General features: G+C 35.1%; 1 protein-coding gene across 2 annotated transcripts in view; it reads left to right on the forward strand.

Moving 5' to 3' along the window:
• Thsd7a (thrombospondin type 1 domain containing 7A) overlaps positions 1 to 12,048 on the forward strand; it is a 407,489-nt gene extending 395,441 nt beyond the window's left edge. The window contains exons 24-28 of one of the 2 annotated variants that reach the window (XM_005080956.4): positions 104 to 199; positions 3,204 to 3,286; positions 3,633 to 3,843; positions 6,030 to 6,117; positions 6,789 to 12,048. In XM_005080956.4, coding sequence (XP_005081013.2) covers positions 104 to 199; positions 3,204 to 3,286; positions 3,633 to 3,843; positions 6,030 to 6,117; positions 6,789 to 6,873 — 563 coding nt within the window. In that variant the 3' untranslated portion in view covers positions 6,874 to 12,048. The remainder of the gene's footprint in view (positions 1 to 103; positions 200 to 3,203; positions 3,287 to 3,632; positions 3,844 to 6,029; positions 6,118 to 6,788) is intronic. The other variant, XR_005869715.1, reaches the window with a different exon arrangement.
• Positions 12,049 to 12,256: the final 208 nt, after the last annotated feature.

Genomic DNA, 12,256 nt, shown 5'->3' on the forward strand with positions numbered 1-12,256 from the left:
AATAGACTTCATGTCACCTTTTAGTTGTTCACACGTGTGTTGATAATTCTCTGTCACGGTGGCCCTGAGTAATGAAACATCAGTGCTTGCTCTGTGCCTGCAGATGGACAGTGCTTTGAGTACAAGTGGATGGCGAGTGCTTGGAAGGGCTCCTCTCGAACAGTGTGGTGTCAAAGGTCAGATGGTGTGAATGTAACAGGTAAAACACCAATATTTTGTCTTTCTGAATCTATTCCTCTGATACATATATAGTCAAATACTGAAAGAAACTCAGCTGTTTACAGTGTTGGAATCAAGAAATTTGTGCTATACACATGTGTGTTGTCCAGTGACAAATTATTTTTGTTTTAAAATGTCTCAAGTTCTCTCTTACCTATCACCTTTGGACATTAGAATATATCTAATTGAAGCACTGCTCAAGACTAATAAATGAATATAAGCTGTTTCCTGATTTTTCCTAGAGATTTTATACATTACAAATTATTATATACAAACAAAATAATAATTATGGCTTTTACTGTTTCTGCTTCTGTGCTTTGAAGATGATACAGATCAAGGTATTATGCACATATAAACATAATCTGCCTGAATTATCAAATCTATTATTAAGATAATTTTGATTAATAAGAAAGATTTATCAGTAATTCAAACCCAGACCATCTGAGAGGGTGGTCTTTGGGTTCCGGTTGTGTCCCAGAAAGCAGCATGCAGACCTTTGGTTCTCGGTTTTCTTCACATCTCACATAAGTGATTTCTCCATTAATAAAATATCATAGGACATGCATATTTTGTGTAGCTTAATATTTCCACAAGAGCTATGTCCCCATCACAAAGGATTATTATACTTCCAAAGAAGAAAATCGGAACAAGAAGATTTCAAAGATATCTCCAGTGGACTTCTTTAATCTGCAAGCTCTTTGTGAATTCAGTGAAGTCAAGGGCTTATTCCAAACACCTATTAAAGGGAAAAGAAACTTCAGGCTGATTATGCATTGAATACTCTGCAAATTTCATGGAAAAAAATCAAGGTCAGAAGCAGAAACTCAATTTCAGACACATAAACACAAATTTAACGTTTTTTTCTTATCATTATAATAATAATTTAGTTGTTGGGAATCTCCATGTCAGAGGCAGTAGGGGTATTGACTGTAAGCTGCCCAGGGCACCTGGTGACTTGGGGCTCTTGCTTCAACTCTTCTGCAAGAAAAACAAAGTAGTATGTGCCAGGGTGCCCCTGGACAACTCCACTTGTGAGCTAGCTTTCATATATGCAATGAGATCCAGGATCAATGAGCTTCTTGGAAAACATCAATTTTTATATTGAGTTTCAAGTGACCCAGGTTTATTGAAACCTAATTACTTATTCCTTCCCCGTGAAAGCCAGAACAGAATGTCAAATTATATTCTTATGAAGACAGTATCTTTTGTGAATAAAAAAATAGCAAGAAGCCTTTGATAATAGCATCTCCCAGTGGACGTGCAATATATAATAGAAACCACTCCTACCAGGAAGCTCTTCACTGTCTTAGCAGTATTATTTGGGGAAGGAAAACAGTGACCCTGAACTCCATTCGAAGAGGACTGGTTGATAAAAAGCACAGACAGGGAAGTGTAGTCATCCTAAACCAGGTGTTGCAGATGTCATTCACTTAACTCAGATCCTGGGAAGGAATGTATATCATTCTTTAAGTGATTCTTAAGGAAACTGATAGTTTCCTAAAAGGTTTTATTTCATTGAAGGTTTTTTTTCTCAGATCCTGGGAAGGAATGTATATCATTCTTTAAGTGATTCTTAAGGAAACTGATAGTTTCCTAAAAGGTTTTATTTCATTGAAGGTTTTTTTTCTTTCAAATATAGAAACCAAGAATATTTTTCTGCCTTTTTTCTTCTAACACTATTGTTTTCCTACTGCAACTGATACTATTCCCCAAATCGAAGTTAAGTCAAAATTTAGATTCATCAGTAAAAATCACACTTTAAATTTATTTCAGTACAACAAAGTGGATATACAATTATTTTTCTCTGTTATCAATAAAGTAATGTGAAACAACTTATGACAAATACTGGATGCACTCTGCTTCCACCGTTTAGATGATTTTTCCCTATGAAAACAGATGTAAAGTGCATTGTCTATGTGTATCAATAGCTTTAATTCCTAGATTGTCTCATCTCACAAGAAAGCAATGAAACTGTTTTCCTTTCCCTTCATATGTTTAGATAGTGTGGTCACTAAACTGCATTTGTCTTGCAATGACTAACTGCTTTTGTGACATGATAGCTTTTTATCTTAATTGTATTTATTTTGTTGTATTTTTAAGTATGAAAGAATGAGTGCATAAAACCTTAAAAGCAAGAATTTGTAAGATTAAAAGAAAATCAAAGAAATGATCATAAGAACCTTTGATTGAATCCAAATGACTAGAGCCCAATAAATTTTTAAAAATTGATTTGTTTCGCTAAAGTTTTGTTAAGCTGAGTAAGTGTAGTTTGAAACTAAGAGTCCCATCTATATCACCAATACAGTTTCTTCAGGGCAACTGTCTCCAACTTTAAGAGTGCAATAATAGGCAATGCACAGTTTGTATTATATGTGAGAAATAAATTAGAAGAATTAACTTCCATGTCAAGTTAAGCAATAATTCAAGCCAAAGACTTGCTTGTTACATTGTCCTCCTCAGCATCTACAAGTATCTGGAATTAATAAGAAGAGTTATTTTCTTCAAAATAAATATGCATTATAACAAACACTTTTTGAAATGATCAGAAAGTTGAAAAGTTACTTTGAGTGATATGAAAGCGACCAGTTTGAGTAGCCAAGAAAGGTACTTATTTTAAAATAAAAGCAAGTCTGTTTTTATTTTCCAATTACTAGGCTTGGCTTGAGGAAATGGGTTATATGACCTATTTTTATTCTGACTCTTATCAAAAATAGGTTATATGAAACTAGTGTTTCAAAAATAGCAGCTACAAAATCAGCCTCTTGGCAATTTGTCTTGGATACTTAAAAAGCACAAGCCACAGTGCTGTCACCTGGGTAAAAGGTCCCAAGTTGCTAATGAAAGTGATGGCAAGCCATTTAGCAAGTGCAGAACTTCTTGGAGCTTCCCAGTGGTTCAAACTTCAAAGACAAGTCTATAACAGTGTGTATATTTATCAAAGCAATAAGGAGCCACTTGTTAAAATACAATTTTCTGTTCTGCAGGGGGCTGCTTGGTAGTGAGCCAGCCTGATGCCGACAGGTCTTGTAACCCACCATGTACTCAACCCCACTCATACTGTAATGAGGTATGTGCACATTCATTAAGATGGACAAGTGACCTCCATCATTTGTCACCCCACTGTCTCATGAACAGTCCCTCCCCTGTCCAAATAAGGCCATGAGTGGAGGCAGGTACCATCCACTTCAAAGCATCTCTTTTTACCTTTGTGAACAACTCTCAATGTACTTCATTGATTTACCTTTAGAAAGACTGCACCATAGCATGGGGGGCAGGGTTAATGTAGCTAAGGCAGAAACTGCATGTGGTAAATTCTCATAAAAATGCTTCCTAATGTTCATTATCAAAGTAAGCTTAATCGCAGTTTCCAAGAGCACCTCGTGTGTAGTGTAAACCTCGCTGTTCTCCTGCAGATGAAGGCATGCCGCTGTGAAGAAGGGTACACTGAAGTCATGTCCTCCAACAGCACCCTTGAGCAATGTACACTTATCCCAGTGGTGGTGATTCCCACTGTGGAGGACAAAAGAGGAGATGTGAAAACCAGTCGGGCAGTTCACCCAACCCAACCCTCCACTAACCCAGCAGGACGGGGCAGGACCTGGTTTCTACAGCCATTTGGGCCAGGTGAAACAACCAGACACTGAACACAAAATTCTTTACTTAGACATTCCACCAATAGTCATGCCACAAGATTTATTTTTAATAACCCAGCATTTTCAGATAAGTAATTATTTCTTAACCCATTTACTCATTTTTACATTGCATCTATGTCACCTTAAATACCTTGCCCCAAATGCAGAGAAATGAAAATACTTTCTTCAAAAATATTAATATTGATATTACTTATCTAAATCCCAGTCCTAAAGCTGTAAGTATAATAAATACACATTGAACAAAGCTATGTGATAATGAAAATAATTAGGAAAAATATATTTTTACCTACAGCAAGCACAAATAAGACTAAAAAGACATGTGGAGTTTTCAGTTTAACCATACAGAGTATGTGGAATGAACCTTCTTCATAAAGAGCATGAGAAATGCAGCCCTTTACCAAGGACACTAAGTGACATCCCCAGAGTTGATCTTCATAGATGCCCCAGAATCAATACTAGTGCAAATATACAGAGTCAGTGTTGGAACCTTCCTTTCTTAATAAAACCTTTCAAACTTGGATGCAGCCCATTGTCATATTACAATATATACTCTTAGTATATCCAGTAATGGACTTGAATTCAAGACAGGAATAAGCCTCCAGGCATGAGGAAATGCTACTCTCTACTTTGCACACTTTCTCTCTCTAACTGGAATAGATCTTATACACTTGTCTCCAGGTACAAAAAGTGCCCTACTAGTACTCCATAAGCAACATGGATTCTGCCTCTTTCTCCCTCACCATGAAGATGATCCAGGCAAAGTCAGACATAGTCAACTTTATAATTCCATTAGAAACATAAGAAATGATGGAGAAATCTGCATAGCTAGCATACCTCTATTTATGATCCATTAAGTAAAAGTATCTCCATTATTAGAGAACCAATATTGAATTTTTAAGATGTTTTAAATATCTGGGTGATTACCTGTATCCATATAGTCATTGCTTTTTATTGGATTCTTAGCTGAAAATACAATTGAGTTTTGAAAAGCTGATTTGTCTATAAAAATGTTAGAAACTCTCCTCTCCACATTATGAGAGCAAATTACCATTTAACAATTTTGACCTTAACTAAGAATTTAAGTAGATCTCCACAAATAAAAACAACTTTTCTCAATTAAAATAAAAGCATTCTTTCCACTTTATTTAGTAATTTCCAAAAATGAACATATTGAAACAGTAAAGATGTGGACACCCTTTGTTTTTGAATATTTGTTAATTTCACAGCAAAGAAACCTAGTAGTATAATAGTTCTTTTGATTCCAAACTCAATTCAAAAAAAGAAAATAAACAGGGGAAAACACTTTTAAATCTTCAGCTTTAAAAGGAAGCGATATTTAGAATATTAACTGAACTTATTTCCAACAACTGGACCTCTAATGAACAAAATACCTAGTACTAATTACCATTAATATTCTTAAATTTTGGATAAATCTCATGGGGTCATTTTTGACCACATCTAATTTTCATAATCATATCATATTGTGATATGAATACTGTCTACATACTTGTATGTACATATTGCCTACATACTTGCATGTAGGTAACAGACAGTGTATGCTAATATTAGCATGAAATTAAGTTAGGCAATATCATCCCTAGCAACGCAGCTTTAAAGTTTATCTCTGCAAATTCTGTTATTGTCAAAGCACACTACAAATATGGACTAGATAAAAGATTGTAATTGCAAAACAAACAAGTTGGTGTGTTAAGTTTCATCTGGTACAAAACTGTGGAAATCAACAGTAAATGGTCAAATAACCACTGACATCAGCTCCAGGTTTTATGTATTTCTGAAAAGCTGCATTTTTTATCTTTTTAATATAATATGCCATTCCAGAAGTAGGTTGAAAAGTCAAAGCATCTAGGACTAGACCTACAAATATGTTGAATTTGAGATAAGATTTCATATAAAGAACTCAGCATCTGAACAAAAGCACAATTTGTTGTTTTTAAACTGTTTCCATTGCTAATTCCCCTTGAATGCAATGCTGCCTAACTCCTAGTAGCTACTTTACATTACTGATAACTGTGCTAGGAAAGAATACATATCAAGTCTTGAACAGAACAGGCCATATATGACTCATCATGGGTCATAGTTCAAACCTGTCATATATGTTCCAAACAATGTAAACTAACTCGTATCTATTTTTCTTAGATGGAAGACTAAAGACCTGGGTTTACGGTGTCGCGGCTGGGGCATTTGTACTGTTAGTCTTCATTGTCTCCATGATTTATCTAGCTTGGTGAGTGCTTAAATGTTTCAGAATCTAAAAAGATATATAAGATTAGTATTTCAAAGAAAAATCTTCCAGTTGCCAGTAACACAGGAACAGACTAGTGTGTGAAATGCATATGTTGTACTTACTCCATCTTCTCACAAAGTTCTGAATTTAAAACATAAACTTTAAGATGAGAGAATCTAAAATCTGCCTACAGTGTCTGAGTCATTCAGATTGTGGAAATGAGTCAGGGCTGTTCTAGGTCATTTTTTTCAAGATTTCTCTCATGAGTAAATGACATAGAAAGTTGGTTTTCATTAATGATATGAGATATATATTTTATACTGAATTTTCCCTAGAGGAAGATGGCACAATTCTTAATCTTATTTAACTGTATTTGTAAATGTACATTATTTTTTAAAGTTCTTAAACAAATCCAAAATATGCTATGTCAACACTTCCACTGTTATCAATCAAGAAATTGATTAATTTGGCTTTTAAAAAATATTTAAATGTTTTGACATGGCTTCTTGGAACTGTGAAACTCAAAGAGTTCACAAAGTCATCTCTAAAAGGCAATGTAGAAAATAGACAATTTAGATTTACCAGTTTGTTTTGTTTTGCTTTTTAATTCAAAACAATAATATTTAACATGAAACACTGACTTTCTTCAATTTTTCCTGAACTTCCTACAGCAAGAAGCCAAAGAAACCCCAAAGACGGCAAAATAACCGTCTCAAGCCTTTAACCTTAGCATATGATGGAGATGCCGATATGTAACATTGACTCTTCCTGGAAACAACCAGACTTGGCCTTTTGCCTTTGTAGTAGACATCCAGGGACCACAGTGCTAGTATTCAAACCTCTGAATTATAATTAATTTAAAATGTTACGAACACCATCCTTAAGAAGAAAAGAAGAGAAAACCCCCCTCCCACTGGGAATATTCAAGACAGCACCACTGACATACAGAGAGTCAACCTTGAGAATACTAGCAGATGCAGTGGAATGCATGTTGTGTCACGAGAGTTTTGAATCATCTTTTCTGAAATCTACCGATTGAAAACAAACCACTTTAATCCCTAAAAAGCCTTGAGGAAATTGGCCAATTGGGAAGCCAGATGCAAGACTGCTTGTAGCACTAACCCGCAGAGCTTTCTAGCATGAAAAATTCATAATGAAGGTTTTATAACTCTACACTTAAGCATAACAACATGTATAGCCAATCAACTGATACACATATTGATGTCATCTTATATACTTGTTAATAATCAATGTTTAACAGTGAAGAAGATAAAGTCCTATGCTAGATGGAGAACCCATTGAACAATTTAGCATCTTCATGGTTGATGGTAGCTTTTATTGGCCTGCATTTCAGAGACAAACTCTTTTGTAAGACTATTCTTGTCTCTTTCCAATGTGTGAATGCTGGACGTGTACTAGTATCTTAGAAGACAGAATCCTCAAGTTCGGTATTTTATAGTGGTTATTGTCTAGGAAACAAATATGCTTGTGTTAATACATTTCTACTTTCCCTAATTTCACACTGGTTGCCTACATCTTTTTTGCTATATGGAAGGCACATTTTGCACTATATTAGTGCATCATGATAGGAACTTAACCAGTATTGCCATAGGAACTTCCTCTTTTCATACGGGATCTGTGCCAGGAGTGCTGTGGAGACATTTGCAAGCTTGTACTCGGGAGAGAGTTAGTTCAGTCTTGTTGGTAACAGGATCGAATCTGCTACTACATCTGCTGTCTACACTCTTCCTTCTCACTACAGCCATTAGGAAATTGAAAACACGGCAAGAATTCAAGTGATGAAGTCCCTAACCCATCAACCTCCAAAGGGTGGAAGCCCCTGGTTGGGTTGCAGTTGCTCTTGGAAGGCTGTTTCTGATGAGATTTATATATTTGTTATCTTTGTTTAAAAAAAGAAGAAGAAAAGAAAAGAAAAAAGGACTGGTTGTCTTCGTAATTTTGAGCAGATGGAGAAAATAATGTACTGATGATTTTTGTAACAAAAAAATCACAATTATGTGTTAGCTTTTCTTTCTTCCTGATTTGCTTTCTCGGTGTGAGGTTGACATTCTGTCATGTAGGCTGTCTTTCACTGTCATGGTCTTTTGCCCTTCTCCTGACTGAAATCTCAAGCAGTATGATTCTAAAACCTAAAGCTTAAAAAGAGAAGAGCAAGTTATCTCATCTAGAGTTTGCTTAAATATCAAGAGCAACAGTCACAAACCTTATAAGAAAAAGATCAAACAGGAAATGTTTTCAGTCAGGTCTGTAGTTGAGCTGGCAACACTCCCATTGTTCCATGGTGCCAGAGAAGATACTCCACAGGAAAAACAGTGACATCACTGTTTTCCATGAAAAAAACAACAGGCTGTTTTTACATGTCTTAGTTTGTGAACCTACCTTACTCTGTAGATGTGTTCATAGAGCTAGCTCTACCGTATACAATCGTTAGTTTTCAGTTGTTTACTCTCTGTCTACCAGCTTTGATCTCACAGGTCACAATTTATAGTCATTACTATTGTTGGGGAAGTGGTTCTGTATTCACTGGCATAGCCTGGGAAATGCTATCATGGAGTATTTCTCACTTTTTCCTTCTAAAAAGGAAGTTAAACTGTGTAGGGGGAAAAAACAGTCACGTATTTCTGGCAGTAACTGCTGCAGTTAGCTTCTGGACCATTTCCAGTCATTTAAATACAGTAAACACCTTTAGGGTTTTGCTTTGTTTTGTTTGTTTTTAAGCTTAAACATTTGTGTGTTGCTGGAACTGTGGTTTGGGTGATGAGGTATTTGCCTTCATAGACTGGGTATGAGCTCCCCCTGCTGTCCATTAGAACAGCATTTCCTGCAAAGATTACAAAAGAATCCTGAGTGTATTGTAATCCCACAAATGAAAATCTTTATATAAATTCAATATGAAAAATGTGATAAGTACCTTTTATTTATTCCAAATTTAAGGTTTTAGATGGTATATGTCATTTCAAAGAGAGGAGACAGGAGGATGAGTTTACTGTAAGCCAAGGATTTAGTTGAAGTATAACATGAAGAGGAAGGAAAATAATATTGTTACTATAAAACTGTGATTGTTACACAAACACACACATGCACACACACACAAACACACACACACACACACACACATACGAGGTCTTCAACATAATTCTTAAGTTAATCTCTTTGGATCAAAAAGCTCAGTTCAAAATAGATGAAACATAATCCATTGTGATTAGGTGAAAAATTGTAACAATCTGATGAAATGTAGGCAACACCTAGCATTCTTGAGATGGGGAATAAAATCTTATTTTATTCCTTGCACAAGCTACATTTAAGGTATTTTATGAAATGTGATTAATTATAAAGACAAATCAGTGCTCTCCTACCTAGGATATAATAAATAAGTTAAAAAATCATAAGATATAAAAATTGTGAAGATGAAGGATGTTTATGAATAAATAATTGTATTTAAAGCTACATTAATGTTGGAAAAACTGGATATTCCGTATCAGGATAAATCAGTACTGCATGGATTATTGTTAGAAATGGGAAAATGAGAATGTATCCATTTGGATAATTTGGACCAATGGGTGCTTATTATACTTATACTTATTATACTTATAATTCAGGAGGTAAACAGTAAAATTTTTCTGATGACAACCTGTGCCTTTCCAAAACAGTCTGTGGGCAGAAATAAAAGGAGAGGGAGACAGGAAGGGAGGGAAAGATGGAGGAGGAAGGGAAAGAAGGAAGGAAGGAAGGAAGGAAGGAAGGAAGGAAGGAAGGAAGGAAGGAAGGAAGGAAGGAAGGAAAGGAAGAAGAGAGATGATCTTCTATTTGATTTTAAGAAGAAAGGACAAATGCAGATATGTATAGAATATTGTTGGACTATCCCAGGAAGAGTGGCATGACTGATATTCCTTGAAAGAGGCTGATTTGCCTATTCATCAGTGCCCATCCAGTATACTGACTATAAATAAGCTCTATTTCGAGGTTTCTTTGAGTGTAGCCTAAACTAATTGAAAAGGGGTACATTAAAGCATGTCTTTAATTATTTATATAATGAAGCACAAATTACTTATAAGAAGACATATTTATTGAGTTATCACATGTCCGACACTCAGCTGGACACTTAAAATTAGTAAAGGCTTTGTATACATAAGTTACTAAGACATCCAAAAGAAGAAAAAGCATGCTTTTTAGAGGCGCTTGCTTTGGAACACATTACTACAGATTCTTTAAAAGCATGCTTAGTCCTTTTCCACAGGGATTGTAAATGTTGGAACATGCTTTGAGGGGTGGCAATGGTCATAGTGGCTTAATAAAACTGCCAAGTTCCTGAATATTTCAAGATAAAGGCATTGCTTCTGGAGGAAGAAAGCAGTACTTCCCACACATGCCTTTAACTCCTCTGACTTACTGTATCCTTGCTTCTGTGTGATGCTCCTCTCTGACTATTCTCTCTAATTCTACTCTCCTCCTGCTTTCCATAGCCTTGTCTCCTTCCCTCCAAACCACCTGCCTCTAAACACGTCCAAAATTTTACAAGGAAAAGTGTAGCATATTCATTAACTCTTCCTACTGAAAAACAAACATCAATTAGGGTGTAAACATTTTTATCTTATAAAAGCAATGAATAAGGAGTAAAGAGTCACACCGGTGACACACCAAGAGAAGAACAAAAAGAAAATCTGAAAATGTCAGTTTCTATATTTATATTGTTATTAGTCAGTATTCCCTTATTCCCCCTATTTTCATCTAAAATCTCTGTTCTCTTCCCACGTTGCACAAGAGTGAAAAAGTCTGTATCTATCCATAATGAACAGGAAAGAGCCTATTTCTAGGGAGACTTAAAATAGATTTATAGAGATCATGCTTTCCAATGTCCTGCAATGTTGTCATTTGTAACATTTACACCATCAGTTTGAATGTGATTTGTCAAGTTTCCCTTGTACTGAGGGCGGAGGCAGCCAGCAGTCCCTGAACAAGTCTATGCGAACCCTTGGAGAGAATCCTTGAGCACTGGTTGTCTAGTTTGGGTATGAGAACAGAATCTCCCTGTCCTGGTTGCCCGTCAGGGATTCTGACACAGAGGTGTGGACACAGCAATTGACTTGTTCTTAGTTTTATATTTCTTTTTGGTTTTTCTATCAATAAGATATTTGCAGTGTGATTAAAAAGTCTTATGTAACAAACACAGTGGGAAGTGCTTATGTCTGCAATGTTAAATGAATAAGGTAAATGTTAAACATACAGAGTTAAATATGCATTTTGATTCTGCTCTGTCAAGCCAGACCAGAAACCTGGAAACAACTGAAGCAAGCCACCTTGTCAGTGGGTAAAAACCTACTTTACTTAGACTATAACTGGCTATAAGTCTTATTGTTCTGTTTTGTAGTTGTTTGGTTTCTTTTCTTCGTTTAAGTAACCTAATTTTGAGCCTCAATAAACTCTCGGGATAATTTGTTCCTGTTTATTTTTAAAATTAAACATTTAGATTCCATTTCTGGTCCTTTGTCTTTTGTCCCTTTTTATCACAGAATTTTGAGAAGATCAGTACCCATTACTGTAAAATATAATTTTGTTGAATTTATAAGCAATTATTTCTTTAAATTATATGGGTCTAAGTGGGACACTTTTGTTAATTTAACTACCTGAATATTTATTTTGCTGGAGTAAGGAGGCAACTGTCTGTGAATCTTTTGTTAATATTACTTTGTAAATTGTGTAATGTAATTTATTTTAAATTATGTGTACTTATTTTTAGCACAAAATATCTATGTACAAGTACTGCAGATTGGCAAACACTGTCACTGAACTTTATGCAGCCAATGTGGATGATGTGTGGAGATGTAATGTGCTTTTCTACATTTTCATATGGGTTATTTGTAAATATCTATATTGCTGACAGACATAAATCAGAAATCATTTTCATTCTAACTGTGTGGGTCTGTGCTTTTATTTGCATCATCTGTTTCTTATGCATGGATAAAAACATTTATTTATTGAATATCCAAGTCTTTTACATTTCTTTGTTTTATATTTGTTATATGTTTTCAATTCCAGTGTAGAAAGTTTAGGAAATTAAGATTTCTCTTTAAAAGTCAGCCAACAAATGGACAAAGAAAAATGTGGTATATTTATACAA

Source organism: Mesocricetus auratus, unplaced genomic scaffold (genome assembly GCF_017639785.1).
Source record: "Mesocricetus auratus isolate SY011 unplaced genomic scaffold, BCM_Maur_2.0 Super-Scaffold_100019, whole genome shotgun sequence".
In the NCBI taxonomy this organism is placed as follows: Eukaryota; Metazoa; Chordata; class Mammalia; order Rodentia; family Cricetidae; genus Mesocricetus; species Mesocricetus auratus.